This window comes from Tamandua tetradactyla, chromosome 1 (genome assembly GCF_023851605.1).
Source record: "Tamandua tetradactyla isolate mTamTet1 chromosome 1, mTamTet1.pri, whole genome shotgun sequence".
Lineage (NCBI taxonomy): Eukaryota > Metazoa > Chordata > Mammalia > Pilosa > Myrmecophagidae > Tamandua > Tamandua tetradactyla.
This window is the reverse complement of record NC_135327.1, coordinates 65,941,976-65,960,008: the sequence shown is the minus strand read 5'-3', so window position 1 is coordinate 65,960,008 and position 18,033 is coordinate 65,941,976. Positions and strand designations below refer to the sequence as shown.

Genomic DNA, 18,033 nt, shown 5'->3' with positions numbered 1-18,033 from the left:
CCCCTTTTGGTCGAGAAGGTTCTCTGAGTCTCTTGATGTTAATTCTCAGCTCATTCTAGGATTTTTCTCAGTCCTTTGATGCTGAGTCTCAGCTCATTCCAGGATCCCATAAGTTTTGGTATATTGAATTTTTATTCTCATTCGCCTCAAGAAGTATCCTAATTTCCCTTGTGATTTCTATTTGACCCTTTGAATGTTTAAGAGTGTGAAGTTTAATTTCTACATATTTGTGAATTTTCCAGTTCTCCTTCTGTTATGATTTCTAGATTGTGGTTGGAGAAGATACATTGTATGATTACAGTATTTTAAAATGTATTGTGACCTAACATATGGACTATCTTGGAGAACCAGAGAAGAATGTGTATTCTGCTGTCTTTGGGTGATGTGTTCTATATATGTCTATTAGGTCTAGTTGGTTTAAAATATTATTTGTCTTCTGTTTCCTTTTTGATCTTCTGTCCAGATGGTCTATTTATTACTGAAGTGGTATATTAAAGTCTTCTACATCATTAATGTAGAACTGTCTATTACTTCAAATCTGTCAAAATTTGCTTCATATATTTTGGGGCTCTATCTTTAGGTACATGTATATGTTTATAACTGTTATGTCTTCTTGTTGAGTTGACCCCTTTATCAGTATATAGTGACTTTCTTTGTCCATTGTGACAGTTTTTACTTGAAGTCTCTTTTATCTTATCTTAGTATTGCTACCCTAGCTCTCTTTTGGTTACTGTCTGCATGGTCTATATTTTTTCCATCCGTCCACTTTCAACCTACTTATGTCTTTGAATTTAGGGTGAGTCTCTTATAAACAGCATATATTTGGGTCATGCTTTTTTTATCCACTCTGCCAATATCTGTCTTTTGACTGGAGAGCTTAACCCATTTACCTTTAAAGTAGCTGCTGATAATGCTGGACTTTCTTCTGTCATTTTGCTATTTGGTCTTTGTAGGTGTTATACCTTTTTTATCCCTCAAATCTTCTCTAACAGCTTACTTTCATATTTATTTGATTTTTTTGTGTGTACCATGAGTCCCTTCTCATTTCCTTCTGTATATATTTTTCAGATATTCTCTTTGTGCTTACCTTGGGGTTTAAATTTAACATCTTAAATCTATAAGAATAATTTTTGGTTTGATACCAACTTAACTTCCACAGCATATACAAGCACTGTTTCTATACCTTTTCATCCCCCAACTTTTTTGTTGTCTTGTTACAAATTATATTTTATATATTTGATGCCCAAACCATAGATTTGTTATCACTTTTTATGCTTTTGCATTTTAGAGCTTGTAGGAAGTAGAAAGTGGAGTTACATGCCCCCCCACCATACAACACAATCGTACTAGCATTTATAATTACACATATGGTTACTTTTATCAGAGAGCTCCATTTCTTTATTCCACTTCAATTCACTGTCTATTGTCCTTTCCTCTCAGACTGGAGGACTCCTTTTAGCATTTTAGGGCTGGTCTAATAGGGCTAATCTCCCTCAGCTTTTATTTTTCTGGGAATTTTTTATTTTCCTCTTGCCCTCATATTTGAAGGGTAGTCTGGCCATACCTTAAATTCTTGTTTGGCAATTGTTTTCTTTCAGCCTTTTAAATATTTCATCCTACAGCCTTCTTGTCTCCATGGTTTCTAATAAAAAGTTGGAATTTATCTTATTGAGACTTCTTTGTTCATGACATGTGGCTTTTCTCTTGCAGCTTTCAGAACTCTCTTCCTTTTTCACTGAGAGAGTTGGACTCTCTGTGACTACTATGAATACTACTATGTATCTGAGCATGATTCTCTTTGAGTTTATACTGTATTGGGCTTCTTGAATTCCAAAACTTTCATTAAATTTGGGAAGTTTCTGCCATTATTTCTCTGAATAACCCTTCTGTCCCCATCCACTTCTGCTTTTGACACTCACAGAATGCACATATCGGTGTGGTTTTGGTTCTGCACATCTCACAGGCACTGTTAGCAGGGAGGGGGTGGGGGCCCAACAAGGTCATCTTGAGCTGCTCTACCACTTTTTTTTAATATGCTGTATGGGGGTGGGGAGCATCACATTTCATTCTTTTTCCGTGTATCCCATTATTGCACTGCTATTTGTTGAATCTGTCTGTTTTTTTCTTTCTTTCTCTGCTTGTTTGTTTGTTTTTGGCAAGGCATGGACCAGGAATTGAACCCCAGTCTACCGCATGGCAGGCGAGACGTCTGCCACTAAACTACTCTTGCCCCACCTTCTGCTACTTTCAAAGCTGCATTTTCTTGATTCAGCATTTGCTGAATCAAGTTACTAGGAGTAGTACAAGAGTTACCACAATCCTTTGTTTTCCAGAGACTGAGGAAGATGGCTTTGCCCGTTTTTGCTAGTTTTCAAAGATTTTGTGGGAGAACGGGACCTGGGGGCACCTTAACTTGCCATCCTGATCAATTGGTAGTGAAAATAATAACGTTTTGATAATTTGGTGAAATCCCATCAAACCCCACGAAGTACCTGAGGTTAGCTACATAAAATAGACGGGGGGAGCTACCCCGTCTGCAACAGAGTCCAATTCAAAGATATTTGATCAAGATAGGAAATGAAAGCTAACAAGGCAGCGTCGGCTCCTCCCGGCATGAGTGGCTTGGGGGGTCTTCTCGGCGGCCCCCCCTCAATGTCTGCCTCCCCCAGGCCTCCCGCCTCGATGTCTGCTGCTGCCTCAGGGTCTCCAAGCTGCCGCCCCCCGACCCTGGCGAGGGATTCTTGTTGCACGTCTTTCGTAAAATCTACACCCCCTTCTTGCTGCACCGCGTTACCCGAGGGGTCGTGGTGAGTGGCAGTAAGCTTGTGTGTGAGGGTATGTGTGAGTGTGCCTGCCCTGCACTGTGTCTGGGAACCCCCACAGCCACTAAGGACCCTTTGTCCTGCGGTAGGGGGCAAGAGATCTGCTTTCCTAGACTTTGCCTGGCTCAAACCTAGGGAGCAGGGCTCAGAGAGGGTGAGAACCGGCCCAGGCTCCCAGGCCCAGAGATGCGGCCTGGGACCCTGTATGATCCTGGAATGCTTCCCATGATACCTAACTTTAGGGGAGTAGGGCGTAGGGCTGGGGGAGTAGGAGGCTAGGGGTCCTCACGCTGTCTTTTGCTCAGCTGGTGCTGTTCGTGGCCCTGTTTGGAGTGAGCCTCTACCTCATGTGCCAGATCAGTGTGGGGCTGGATCAGGAGCTGGCACTGCCCAAGGTGAGCCACCCCCACCCTCAGTTGAAGTGCCCCAGAGACCCCAGTTAGGGTGCCCCTGCTTCTCCTATGGCCCCCAGAGTCTCTGGGTGATCTGTTCTCCCTTCCCTGCTCTTGACCTCTGGGGATTTGGGGTGGGGGAAAGGGTGGGGTGGGCAGCAGCACACAGAGAGGGGGTAGCTGCAGGACCAGAGCCTGGGGAGAGGAAACCTAGAGATGCATAAAAGGGCAGGGCTGGACACTAGTACTAGAGCCCCATGAAAGGCATTTTGGAGGTGGCTGGGATATGCCCTTGAGAAGGCCTTCCATGTGGAATGGCCAGCTTGGTGAGCACATGCTGTGCTCGATGCCATTCATGCCTCAGATGCAGGGCTCCTGCAACCTACATCCCGGATGCACTTAGGTATCCACGTGGCCTGTTTGAGGTGGCGTGGCAGGGAAGCAGAGAGCCAGGATCACAATGTCTCCCTCTGCCTCCTGGACCCACGCTGAAGGAAAATGGGCCTCATCAACCTAATGCTCAACTGGCACATGGTTTTGGTTGTTTGGTCAACAAGACAGACAGAGTCAAGGCAGACAGCGAAAGTTATGAGCAAAGAGGAAGCAAGGGCCCTGAGGGCTTCTGGGAGGAGGAGAGGTTTAGAGCGAAACTCCGATGATGGGCAGGATTTGGGGAGGGTCAACGAGGGCAGACAGTATTAAAGGTGGGGGAGAGGGGTGGGCTAAGGCTGGGGGTAAGTGTGGGGAAGGTCTGGGGGCTGAGACTGTGGAGCTGGAGACCCAGATGGAGGGTGTTGACTGCCAGGCTGAGGTGCTGGGCCTCCTCCCCGACAGGCTTTGTTTTGGGAAGCGGTGGAAGCAGCTCCAAGGGGAGGAGAGTGGGGTCGACAGCTGTAAGGCGTACCTAAGCCCAGAAAGCCACTGCTCGTCTGGGTGTGCAGCCTACATTCTGTCCATGGTCTGGTGACCATGTGGGGCGAAGCAGTAGGTCAACCAGTCTGAGAAAGGGATCAGGGGTCATGACTCCTGAGCTCTGGGGCAAGAGAAAACTCATGCAGACCAGGATGAGTACGGCTGAGAGCCTAGCAGAACAGAGGCACAGAACAGCCAATCTGAGGAGGACGAGTGGAGGTTTAGGTGGTGGGGGGTTGTGCTGCTGGCAGGAGGTACCCCTGAGCATGTACCTCTGTGCATATGCCCCTGGGTATGTGTACATCTGTTGTATGCCTCTGTGTGGGTACCCTGTGTGTTAACGTTTGTAATGTGTACCTCTGCACATATGCCTCTTTGCATGAACTCTGTGCATGTGCCTCTGTGTGTGAACCTCTTTGTGTATCTCTGTAGTATACTTCTGTGAATGTACCCTTGAACATGTGCATCTGTGTATGTTCCTCTGGGCATATACCTCTATTAGCTGTGAGTTGGAGAAAGTCCATTAGGGTGGGTCTGGCCTCCAGGAGCTCAACCAACACGTTGTATGTGCCAGGGCTCATACCTGCTCGACTACTTCCTCTTTCTGAACCGCTACTTTGAGGTGGGAGCCCCTGTCTACTTTGTCACTACTGGGGGTTACAACTTCTCCAGCGTGGCTGGCATGAATGGCATCTGCTCCAGCGCGGGCTGTGACAACTTCTCTTTAACCCAGAAGATCCAATATGCCACGGAATTCCCTGAACTGTGAGTGATCCAGTGCCTCCTCCCAGCCCTTCCTGGCTGCCCCCTGTGTGTTCTCCCCGTCTCTCCCTCATGGGGTGCCCTTTTCCTAGCTTGGCCTGTTTCTAACCAGCCTCCTGAGGGGCTTGCCTACCCTGCACAGCTGTCCCATTGTTTGCCATGGTGCTTGGACAAGGCCACAGTGAGGGGGCAGTCACCAGAGGGACCCATCTCCCTGCACCCCCTGGCTCTGGCTCTCCGTTCCACCTCTTCCCCTGAGCCTTCTTTTCCTGTCCTGCAGGTCTTACTTGGCCATCCCAGCATCTTCCTGGGTGGATGATTTCATTGACTGGCTGACCCCGTCCTCTTGCTGCCGCATTTATGCCTTCGGTCCCAATAAGGATGAATTCTGCCCGTCGACCATCAGTGAGCCTGGGGCCTTAGGGGGCCTTGCTGTCTGCTGCAATATTGGAAAACTGAGGCAGGAGAGGGTAGGGGTTGGTAGGAGAGGGCAGGGGTTGGTTGGAGAGAGCTGGTGAGGCTCCATCCTCTCCTGCCCTCCTGGCAGGCTCAGGCTCTGCACTCGTTCCCTCATGGTCAGAGTGTGGGGCCCACTCTGCCCTGCCCAAGCACTGCTCAGTCATGAGCAGGAGCTCCAAGAAGGGCTCATGTGGATGCCCATGTGCAGATACATGGGCAGATCATGGCAGACACACATGCACGGACATACATGGATACATACAGACATTTGGGCAGACCTACAGAAAAACACCTGTGCAGATGCATGCACAGACTCACAGCACAGACATGTACACTAACACGCAGGTCCAGACACGTGTGCAGATGCACAGCCAACACGCACAGACACATGCACAGATGCATGCACTGACACCCAGGCACTGACATGTGGGTGGATGGCACCCACAGATACACACATACAGATAGGTACATAGATACTCAGGCAGGCACACGTGCAGATGCACAGGCAACTATGCACAGATGCATGCATAGACACGTGTGATGACACATGCACAGACACATGTGCAGACACTTGTCAGGCAGGTGGACCCCATCAGCCTGCCCAGGTCTTCATATATTCACATCCACTTCATCATTGCTGGCCCAGCCACAGCAGGCTTGGCAGGGTTGGGGGGCAGCTATGACAGTAGGAGTGGCAAATGCAGAGCAGAGGTTGGCTGATGGCCCTGCCAACGAGGCGGCTTCTTCTATAGGAGGGGTGAAGTCCCCTGTGTGGTCTGATTCCACTACCAGTGCCTGCTTCCTTGCCCCAAATTTACTAGTGTCACCTGCCCCAAGGAGCCAGCAGTTTGTGTAACCAGGAAGAGGAACTGCTCTCTGGAGATGCAAATCCCATTAGAAGTGACAACTGCCTTCCCTTCTCATAGAGGCGTAGCTAATGGAGCAGATGTTGGATGGGGACAGAGGAGCAGGCAGGGGGAAGGCTGGTGCCATGCAAAGGGGAGGGGGTGACCACTCGGGGCTCCCTAAGCCACTCTGCCCTGGGGGTGCCCACCCCTGAGAGGCCTGCCCAGTGCCTTCTCTTCCTGCAGGCTCCTTGGCCTGCCTAAAGAACTGCATGGATCTTACCCTGGGCCCTGTGAGGCCTTCAGTGGAGCAATTCCATAGGTATTTACCATGGTTCCTCAGTGACGTGCCCAACATCAAGTGTCCCAAAGGGTAGGTCCTGGCTGCTGCATGGGAGGGCAGGATGGGTGGGTTCCAGGAGTAAAAGCTGGGAACAGGGAGGAGAAAGGATGGAATATAGAAGAGGGAAGAGCAAGACGAGAGGAGAGGGAAGGGAGGAGGGAAGGGGAAGGAGAAAGGAAAGAATAGGGAGGAGGGGAGTGGGTGAAGGGAGTAGGAAGGGGGGAGAAGGGAGGGGGAGGAGGGAGGAGAGAGGAGGGAAGAAGGAAAAGAGAGGAAGAAAGAGGGAGGGAAGGGAAGAGAGTTGAGGGAGGCGGGAAGACAAGAAGGAGGAGGAAAGAGGGAGGAGGGGAGAGGGAATGGGGAGGAGGGACGAGGGAAGAGAGAGGAGGAAAAGAAGGAGGAGGCCGTGCAGTTGTGGACTGGCAGGTGGGCAGATGGGGGACACCTGCGCTAAGCCTTTGCTCTGGCATTCTCCTCACAGCGGCCTGGCAGCCTACAGCACCTCTGTGAATTTGAGCACAGGTGGGCAGATTTTAGGTAAGTGCAGAGTAACCTGGAGGGGAGCACCAGAGTTGGCTCCCAAGGGCCCTGGAGAGTCCCAAGAATACCCTCTGCACCCCTCCCTCAGCCTCCCCCATCTTCTCTTCCTCCTCCGACTCTGCCCGGGAATCCTGCTACCATGTCTTTCACATCTTTAGATTTCCCATCTTCATGTCCCCTGCTCTCTCTCCCGACCCCCAAGTCCATGGTCAGTGTGAAATCCATGGGATTCTTTCAACTGTTGGTCACATGTCACCCACAGCCCATGCTAAGTATCTTCTTCCCACCACGAACACACTCCCGAATGCCAGCAGTAGGCTGCTCGTTAAATAAAACATGGTGCCTCCTTACAGTGGAATTTCAAGCTGCAGTGAACGTAGCAGAGGCATTGGGCCAGGGCCGCCCTGCACTGTGGTGAAGGAGCAGGTGACTGCTGAGCCCCGATACCCTCAGCAGGGCTGGTGCTGGGAGAGGGCCTGGAATCCATGCAGGCTCGTGGGGCCACACTTCACTTGACACTTTGATTTGGTACTGAAATACGTCACTGAATTATTTACAAACATGGATTGCTTTTTTTTTTTTAACTTTTTTATTGTATAGTATAACATATATACAGAGCAAATAAATAAAAAAGCAATAGTTTTCAAAGCACTCTTCAACAAGTAGTTACAGGACAGGTCCCAGAGTTTTGTCATGGGCTACCATACGATCCTCTCAAATTTTTCCTAGCTGTTCCAGAATATAGGATGCCAGGAGGCTTAATTTTTTTTTCTCATCACAATCGACTTTTTTTCTTTCTTTTTGTGAAAAATAACATATATACAAAAAAGCAATAAATTTTAAAGCACAGCACCACAGTTAGTTGTAAAATATATTTCAGAGTTTGACATGGGTTACAGTTTCACAATTTTAGGTGTTTACTTCTAGCTGCTCTAAGATACTGGAGGCTAAAAGAGATATCCATTTAATGATTCAGAAATGATATTCATTTGTTAAGTCCTATCTTCTCTGTATAACTCCACCATCACCTTTGCTCTTTCCATCCCCCTCTTTAGGGGTGTTTGGGCTATGGCCATTCTAACTTTTTCAAAACATGGATTGCTTTTATAATTAAGAGAACAAATAAATAAATGCTCTTCCCAGGTAAAATTTCCATGAAGTTTCCATCTTCCATGAAGGGTGAATCCTCCCCTTTTGCTCCCCAAGTCAGTATGCAGGAGTCCTCTAGGCCTGCTACCCCTACTCATGCTGTACCCTGTCCCCCAGCCCCACTGGCCCCTCCTCTGCCCCACCTCTGACCTTGGTCTTCTCATTTGTGCAGTGTAGTTAGGCTGGATCAGCGGTTCTCAAAGTGGGTTCCTCTGGCCAGGAGCAGTAGCACCTGGAGTTTTTTCAAAATGCAAATTCCCAGGCTCTACCTGAGACAGGCTGAACCGGAATCTCCAGGCTGGGGATTGCACAAACCCTCTGGGTGCTTCCAATATGCTGGGCTGGGGGCTCTCCCAGCGCCCTTCCCACTCTAAGATTGTATAAAATCAAGAACATTCCTTTTCTTTATCTTCTTCCACAATGAAAATTGCTTTATTACTTCTTCTCTTGTTATACATACTCATTGTAAACAATTAAGAAAAACTCCCACAACCCCCCAGCGCCAACAATCCAACTGTTTCCATTTTTCTGTCTTCCTTTCTGGTCCTTTTCTATAGGAATATGCGAACTTGAAAAGGAATTGTCCTGAATTACTTTCCAAAAACCCAGTGTATGTTCTGAAACCCAACAAGAGAAGAACTTAGGCTTAGCAGAGAGCCGTAGCAGGGTTTTGCATGGCTACGGAAATGAACACGTGGGGCCCCCGGTATAAAATGTAGGAAGAATTTCAAAACAGTGGCGGCCGAGGGCTAAGTTGCGTGCAGAATAGGAGCCAGGCGACTGCAGCAGGGGCCTGCCTGAGGTGCTTGGGCTGACACCCCCACCTCTCACAAGTGTCTGGGGCCCCTGCAGTGGGAACTGAATTCTGCCCTTCTCTCTCCCATGCCCTCGCCTGCGCCGGCCCAGCCTCCCGGTTCATGGCCTACTCCAAGCCCCTGAAGAACTCACAGGATTACACGGAAGCTCTGAGGGCCACCCGGGCCCTGGCGGCCAACATCACTGCCAGCTTGCGAAAGGTCCCCGGCACCGACCCGACCTTCGAGGTCTTCCCTTACACGTGAGGCCCTGGGCAGGGTGGGGGTGACAGGGGCGGCACACTGGGGACTGGGATTTCGAGGTGCAGAGTTGCCAAGGGGCCCGCCCTGGAGAGAGGACAGGTTGCGGGTGTGGTCTTGGGCCTGGCGGTTTCTCACCCTAGTTCTTGAGTGCGCACACACACACACACACACACACACACACCTCCCCGAGCCTGCATGTTCTCCTTTTAAAGCGGGAGCCCTGGTCCCACCCGGAAGGGCAAACAGCTGGCACTGGTGACCATGTTCTGTGGCCGGGCAGGATCACCAACGTGTTCTATGAGCAGTACCTGACCATAGTCCCCGAGGGGCTGTTCATGCTGGGCCTCTGCCTGGCGCCCACCTTCGTCGTCTGCTACCTCTTGTTGGGCATGGACCTCCGCTCAGGCCTCCTCAACCTCTTCTCCATCGTCATGATCCTGGTCGACACTGTGGGCTTCATGGCCCTTTGGGACATCAGCTACAATGCCGTGTCCCTCATCAACCTGGTCACGGTAACTCCCCAGGCACGGGCCCCAGGGCAGGGGGCTGTGGGACCAGACCCAGCCTCTCAGGACACTCTGGGCCTTTCTAGAACCGGTGGGGCTGGGCAGACCACTATACCCAGTTGCATCCCTTCCTCCTGCCCACCCCCCTGCATTTTGCACCTGAAGCCACCCCTCTTCCCCCGAGTCCCACAGGCGGTGGGCATCTCCGTGGAGTTCGTCTCCCACATTACCCGCTCCTTCGCCATCAGCACCAAGCCAACACGGCTGGAGAGGGCTGAAGAGGCCACAGTCACCATGGGCAGTGCGGTGAGTGGGGCCGGGCCTCCCGCCTGCTGCCCCTAGTCCGGGGGCTCCCTGTGCCCGGCCTGACGCCCATCCTGTGACGCCCCCAGGTGTTCGCCGGTGTGGCTATGACCAACCTGCCTGGCATTCTTGTCCTGGGCCTGGCCAAGGCACAGCTGGTCCAGATCTTTTTCTTCCGCCTTAACCTCCTGGTCACACTCCTGGGCTTGCTGCACGGCCTCGTCTTCCTGCCGGTAGTCCTCAGCTACCTGGGTGAGTGCCCACTGTGTCAGGCCGCCAGGCCCCAGGCCCCTCCATAGGCAGTTGTCACTGCAGAGACAGTGCATGCTCATTTCTGGAAAGCCCAAGAATACACTCAAGCCACAGGCAAAACATGAAAGAACTCACGGTTCCACTCCACTACTGCCAATGCATTTTTCTTTGCATTTTTTTTCCAACAAAAATATGATCACGATACTTCCCGTTTTGAAAGTCGCCCATGTCTTCACTCACTATATATTGTGAACATGTTTCTTTGCCAACAGATGTGTGTGAAATATGTTTTTAATATCTCCATGATATTCTTTTATTTTGTTTTTATACTTTTTAAATTCTCTGTCCAAATTACTCTGGGATATATTAGGGCATCACATTAACCTGTACAAAGCAACAGGATCTCATACCCTATTCAAGATTCCCTATAATTATGGTGTTCAAATAAACTGATCATACAAGTTAAGTTAGATAATGTGCTACCCAAAATATAAATTTTGCACCAAATAAACATCCCTTCCTTTGATCTCACATAAAAGTTGAAGTTTTAAAATATGGACCATATCAAACTTTACCCTGTATTCTGATCTACACCAGTCCTATCCAGATCAGCTTCATTCATATCTCTAGCTAAAGCTTGATCACTTTTTCAGTTTTTTAAATAGTTGCTGTATAGGGTATTGCTGACTTTCATAGTTTCAGAACTCTAAGTCAGAGTCTCAAGTGTCACATAAATTCCCAAAGTTTCAAGGAACGACCAGGTTATACTCAAACAGCTCAGTCTCTCAGAATTTAGAAATGACTGTTACAAATTATGAATATATGTGACCACAGTAATAGCTTATAATCTAGAGCCCTTTATAACAGGCCCCAACCTGATTGCCCATGCTGCCGACTTTAGGGTCTAGGCGCCCCCATCTCTCCTTCTCTTACCAAATTTGTACATTATAGTTAGTCCATATGAGTGAAGCATATTGTCTTTTCATTTCTGCCACTTCATTCAACATACTGTCCTTAAGATTCATTCACCTAGTTGCATGCCTCATAATCTATGGTATCTATTCCAGTGCTTCTAAATGATTAAACATGGCCTTCAATTGAGAACCACCATGTCTGGGCACATACAGACATGTATGGTCATCCCACATTTTATTGCGCTTCGCTTTACTATGCTTTACAGATACTGCGTGTTTTACAAATTGACAATTTGCCATAACCCTGCCTCAAGCAAGTCTGTCAGAGCCATTTTGCCTGAGCATGTGCTCACTTCGTGCTCTGTGTCACATTTTAATTAAGGTCTGTACATTGTTTTTCTAAACATACTGCTATTGCCCATTTGATAGACTACAGTATAGAGTAAATGTAACTTTCATTTGCACTGGGAAACCAAAAAAATGGTATGAGTCACTTTATTGCCATGATCCAGTATCTCTGAGGTATGCCTGTACACAGATAATTAGAGCAAAAGTTCCATAGAATTGTGCTTACCTATATGACACCACATGCTTCTCTATTTTCTTTCCCATTCTATCATTAATTTCAAAAAGGCTCTTAATCTACTAAATTACCTCTATGACTCATTGAGTATACAGGTCTATAATATGGATTAACCATAAGTTATTTAACTAATTTCCAATTGATGGACGTTAAATTACTTCCAATTTCTCATTATTATTGCCATTGTGCAATGAATGTCCTTGAAGCTGAATCTGACTTTATTTGCAATTATTTCCTTAGATAAAATTGAGAAGCATACATTGTTAATGTCAATTTGCCCTCTAGAAAGTGTTACCAACTTAAACTTCTACCAGGGGGTGCAAGGGTAGTTCACTGGTAGAATTCTCACCTGCCATGTGGGAGACCCAGGTTCGATTCCTGGTCCATGCATTTCCCAAAGCAAATAAACAAGCAAAACAAACAATAAACAAACAAACAAAAAATTCAACAAATGGTACTGCAACAATGGAATACTTACATGGGAAAATAATGAAATGTGACCTCACCATACAGCATACAACAACAACAAAAAACCTTCTACCAGCAATATATGCAGGTGCTCATTTCTCTGTACCCTCCTTGTTGAGTGTTATCATTAAAAAATTGCTTCCCTGCAGAGGTTTAAAACTAGCTGTCCAGAATGAGGGTGTGGCCCACTTGCACTGTGGGCAAGCTGGAAAAAGAATGGATTATATTAGGATGCATTTGTGCATGAGAGCATGTATGTTTAATTCTCTGACACCTACGAGGGAAGTATTGTTATCACCCTCCTTGGATGAGTGAGAAATCGAGACCTCTGTCCAAGGTCCACATGGAGCAGGGATGTGAGCCCACTCAGTCTGGCTCCAGGTCCTAGCAGGAAGTTCCAGACCCTCTTTGGAGAAGTGTGTGTTGGTATAGTGAGTGGAGAGGTAGAATAAGGCCAGAAGGGGCAGCCTAGGGTATGCCCAGACCAGAGTGAGCACAGGTGCTTCCAGCCTCAGGGCTATTGGCTGCTCCTTGGATCAGCCTGGAGTAAGAGGTTTCCCCAATTTCCCTGGGAGATGGAGGCAAATAGCTTCCAAACCTTGCCCTCCTGCAGGACCAACATGAAGCTGGGCCATGTGGGCAGGGGGTCAGGTAAAGAAAGTAGTGAGCTCAAGCTGGGATTTCCTTCAGCACCAGGGAGGGCCCCAGCCCTGCAAGGGGTCTTCTCTGCCCTAAGTCTTTGAACAGAGAGGAATGGTATCTCTTAGCAAGGAGTTTGCAAGGATGTTAGCACAGGATGTTCCTAGGAAAAGACAGAGGAACTCACAGGCCCATTCGTGAAGTCTCAGGGGCTCCCCAGCAAGGACGTGCCTGAAAGTTGGGATCTGCTATGCTCTTTAGACAAGCTGGATGTCTAAACGCCAGCTTAAATGGTGGTGGGGGGGGGGGCAGACAGTGTGGAGCAAGGTCTGGCAGTACGGTGCTGTGATGCAGATTGTTGACTCTCACTTTCCAGACCTTCCTTTTGCAGCTGGGCTGCTGGCCTGTGCCTTAGCTGCCCCATCAAAGCCACTGCTGACTGTGGGTCTCCATCTCTGCTGCCTCCCCAGGCCCTGATGTCAACCAAGCCCTGGTGCTGAAGCAGGAGCAGGCGAAGGAGGAGGCGGCAGCCAGGGAGGCTCCCTGCCCAAAGCATCCTTCTGTCACCCACACGACTGACAGCACCTATGTCAACGATGGCTTTGATGACTATGCCAAGGATACTGATGGCCTTGGTGACACCCTGCCTGACACTGGCACAGAGCTGTGAGGAAGCCAGAGTTCTGTCTATGGCTTGAGGGTCCTGAACAAGGGGCTGCATGCAATTGTGGGGTCCCTTGACCTGGTCCACTTCTTAGGGCCTATGGGTGTGGTGGGTCCCATCAGTTGACTTGCCCATACCCACACCCTCTGGCCATAAGGTGCCTTTCTCGTGCCCCCTTCCCCTCATCGTCCCTTCTGCTCCTACGGCAGGACTTTAGAGGGTCTGAGTGATTGGAGACTAAGTCATCATCAGATTCCCTCCTTGTTTCAGGGACCTAGGCTCTGAAGCTTCTGGGAATAGACACATTTCTAGGTATTTGTTCCAGACTGCCCACTTCTCATCCAACTTTTCCTTTCCTCATTCTGTTTGCCTGATTGTAAGAGCAAAATGGCCTCAATTAGATGTTAATACATCTTTAAGGCTTATCAGTATCCCTTGTGAACACAAAGTGTACCCCCATCCCCAGGCTGCAGACCTCTGCAGTGGTCAGAGACCCAAAGGGCGGGCCAGCACTGCAGGAAGCAAACTACAGCCACCCAATGAATATCACACATGCACATCACACATCGGTAATCCACGATTGTTTTTGGTGGGAGTTGGACAGGGGTAGAGGAAAAGAGAGGAATGTCCTCATACATGCTCTGGTCACTGAACTAACTCCACCTGGCATTCAGTTTGGTCCCCAGCTCTACTGATTGTTAGAGGTGTGGTGACCAGGCAGGCAGGTGGGTTTCTGCAAGGCTGCAGGCCCCAAGGAACGGGCCTGTCCTCGTTATCACCGAAAGCGGGCTTGTTGCCCCATGTGCACAGAGGTCAATGCCATGACAGCAAGATTTTGAGAAAAGAAAGTTTATTGTGAGCAGCTCATTAAGGAGATAGGAGGTAAACCTCAGATCTATCTCTCTGAGCTGAAGAGGTTTGTGATATTTATGCAGTTTTAGGTAGGTGGGCCTAGGGGAGTGGTTTAGGATGAGGTGAGGTGACATGGCTTAAAGTGGAGCATGCATAGTTCCAAATCATGATACTTCATGAGATGCATGTTCAAAAATGGTAGCTTAGCCTGCCCAGTGGGTGTGATTTGTACTACTCTAATCAGGCAAAGATAACTTTAGGTCCAGGCTTTTCCTCACTGTCCATGCCCTAGTGACTAGAGTCAGCCAAGGACCCGCTTTAGCAGGTGCTGCAAGGAGAGGAAACAGTAACTTTTCTTGCAGTGGAGCAAGCTTCTTTTGAATAAATATAAGGAGGTGGGAGCTGTCATTTTGGGTTGGTGACTAGAAAAACAAGCTCAAGAAGAAAAAGGAAAAGTTACAGATAAAGAAACATGTTACCAACGGGTTCTGAGCAGTTTCATTAATCCTTGTTGAGTCTGTTAGGAAGGGAGTTGGGGGAAACCAAGAAGGGAGAAGTGATGATAAACCCACAGTTTCAATCCCGCTTCTGTTGTTACATTCCTCAATCTTGAGGGACCAGGAATAATGACTGCTCTAAGTACTTCCTGCTGACTGGGAGTGGGGGGATAGATTGGGGACTTAAAGAATGAAACATCTTGGCATGCAGTTGGAGGTATTCTTGGATCTTGGGCTGGGATGTGGGTGGCTCCAGAATGTCTATCTTCCCAGCTTCAGCTGGTAGCTCAGGCACTGGCTAGTACCCCTGTTCTCTGAGGATGGAGATAAGTATCCGGGTCCTGCAGATGGCACTCTCTGGGATACGAATTTGACCACCAAGTTTAGCATTAAAGGTCCAAACCTGAAACGCACTATTGTTTTTATTGGGCTTAAAATGGATAAAAGCCAAAGCAGCTGGGGCAAGCAGCTTTCAACTGATTCCCAGGAGATCTGTGCAGGGGGCTATCATTATTGTGTATCAGGCGGCTTGATTGTACAGCTTTTGTACATTTAACTTGATCTGGATGGAAGTGTTTGCTAGAGTACATACCTCTCCTTGTTCCTTTCAAAAAATAGTCTAAGGCCATCCCATTATCTATGGCAACATTTGCAAAAAAATTGATGGAGACTCTAATGGCTTCAGGTTTGAGTTAGCAAGTTCTTTAACCCTCACAGTCAAATTGCATAAAGCTGCCTCATGGTAAGTAAGCCCATCTGAAGGAGTTAATGTTCCTATGGTTAGTCCTAATCCTAGTGCCCATTTATTTTGATTAATAAGTTGATATACGGAAAAGTCAGGACTTAAATACCATCGATTACACTGGTCTTTTATCCAGACATCATGTACACATTGGAACATTCTCACTCGAGTGCTGGAGATGACTTCTTCAAAATCTTTAAAATGCAAATGACTCATGGGGCTTCCAAAATAAATATATATCCATTTGGGTTACAGAGAACTTCCCAAGAAGTCTTCTGTAAGGCTTGTATTTGTTGAAATACTTTAGGACTAGCTAGGGTTTTATTAGAGTCACAACAGACAGTTGATAAAGGGTTTCCTTTTTAAGGTTCACATAAGGAGTGTAATTGGCTGTAACCGGCAGGAGGGATTTTTTTCTTATAATTTTCTGTCATTTATTCCAATTTTTAAAAATATAATTCCCAGTTTGAGTCATAGGTATAGCAGTGGAGGAGTTGGATTTTGTACTGGGATTTGGAGGCTTATCCAGCAATCGTGCAGTTCCCTCCCAGGTTAAAGCCTGTGATAATTTTATAACAGTGTTTTCCTTCTAATTCCCTTGTTCCATAAAGCCAGGAAGGTTATAGGTGGACAAAATCTTGAGACTTATAAGGAAGCCATTCTTTTTTTAAAAAATCTTATAACTTCAATTCCAAATAGCTCACCTGGAAGGAATATGGTATATTTATCCTTTAACGTGTAATTCTTACAGGATGTAAAGAAAATGATTCCAACCACTAGGCAAGAGGTAGACAGACATTAGTCCCCAAAAGATAATAAGGAGAATCCAACTAATAAGGAAAAAAAAAAAGAGAGAATGTATAGCCAAGAAGTAAAGTCTACATTCATCATAACTTACCTTTGGTTTTTCTAAAAAATAGCTTCAGCTCTGTGAAAGTTCAAAGGTGTAACTGGGAGGGGAGGAGGGACTGCTGGAATGGTCCCATCTGGGTGCTGACAACTTCACTGGGGCTTCAATCTTCTGAAGAGAGGGTGGAGAGTCACCTTCTTGGGTGAGGATAACTACTGCTCTTGAGTGGTGAAACCAAGGCCTGATTCATTGCAACTTAATAGAAGAGCGAGTAACAAGCAAGACCTGATTGGGTCCTTTCCAATGGGCTTTCTATCTGGGTGCTGTGTCTTCCAGTTTTTAAGATGTACCCAATTCCCTGGATCCATACAATGTAGGGGGAAATCAGTTAGGAACAGGAGCTGATCAGAAGCATATTGATTTATTGCAGAGAGAATGGCTCTTAAGGATTGAACATATTTTATGATTCCTAATTTATTAATTAAATGTTCATTATCCGGGCTGTTGTTCCAGCTTTTTTTTTTTCCTTTTGCATGGGCAGGCGCCGGGAATCGAACCTGGGTCTCCAGCATGGCAGGTGAGAACTCTGCCTGCTGAGCCACCGTGGCCCGCCCTGTTACAGCTTTTTAAAGAGTTTTATTCACACATCATACAATCCATCCAAAGTGTTTAATCAATGGCTCTCAGTATAATCACAGAGTTTTGCATTCGTCACCACAGTCAATTTGAGCATTATCATCACTCCAAAAAGAAAACCCCACACCCTTTAAACTGCCCTCTTATTGATACCACACTTTTTGGTGGGTAACTTTGTTACAATTAATGAAAGAATATTTCTATATTACTTAATTATAGTCCATAGTTTGCATTAGGCGTATTTTCCCCATATACTACTCTATTATTAACACCTTGCAATACTGAAGTATATCTGCTACAATTCATGTAAGAACATTCTTATATTTGTATTATTAACCATAGTCATTATCCATAACAGCATTCACCGTGTTATACAGTCCCATGTTTTATCCTCCAGTTTTCCCTCTAGTGACATGCATGATCCTAAACTTCCCCTTTCAAGCACAGTCACACCCATCATTCAGCACTGTTAAACTCATAATAATGTGCTACTGTCACCTGCATCCATTTCCAAACATTTACAATAAACCTTATTAAAAACTTAGCACAAATTAAGCATCAGCTCTCCATCCTCTACCCTTATTCTACCTCCTGGTAATCTATACTCAAAATTTTAATCCATGAGCTTGCTTGCTGTAATCAGTTGATATCAGTGAGCTCATACAGTATTTGTCCTTTTGTGTTTGACTTATTTCCCTCAACATAATGTTCTCAAGTTTCTGCCATGTCATCGCATGCTTCAGAACTTCATTTCTTCTTACAGCTGAATGATATTTCACTCTATATATTACCGCATTTTGTTTATCCATTCATTGACTGATGGACCGACTTTGGTTGTTTCCATA

General features: G+C 47.1%; 1 protein-coding gene across 1 annotated transcript in view; it reads left to right on the top strand.

Annotated features, from left to right (window-relative positions):
• NPC1L1 (NPC1 like intracellular cholesterol transporter 1) overlaps positions 1-17,046 on the top strand; it is a 29,131-nt gene extending 12,085 nt beyond the window's left edge. Inside the window, exons 9-19 of the mRNA XM_077118283.1 lie at positions 2,670-2,807; positions 3,128-3,217; positions 4,701-4,891; positions 5,169-5,293; positions 6,439-6,565; positions 7,017-7,072; positions 9,131-9,281; positions 9,563-9,794; positions 9,981-10,094; positions 10,181-10,343; positions 13,418-17,046. Coding sequence (XP_076974398.1) covers positions 2,670-2,807; positions 3,128-3,217; positions 4,701-4,891; positions 5,169-5,293; positions 6,439-6,565; positions 7,017-7,072; positions 9,131-9,281; positions 9,563-9,794; positions 9,981-10,094; positions 10,181-10,343; positions 13,418-13,617 — 1,587 coding nt within the window. The 3' untranslated portion in view covers positions 13,618-17,046. The remainder of the gene's footprint in view (positions 1-2,669; positions 2,808-3,127; positions 3,218-4,700; positions 4,892-5,168; positions 5,294-6,438; positions 6,566-7,016; positions 7,073-9,130; positions 9,282-9,562; positions 9,795-9,980; positions 10,095-10,180; positions 10,344-13,417) is intronic.
• Positions 17,047-18,033: the final 987 nt, after the last annotated feature.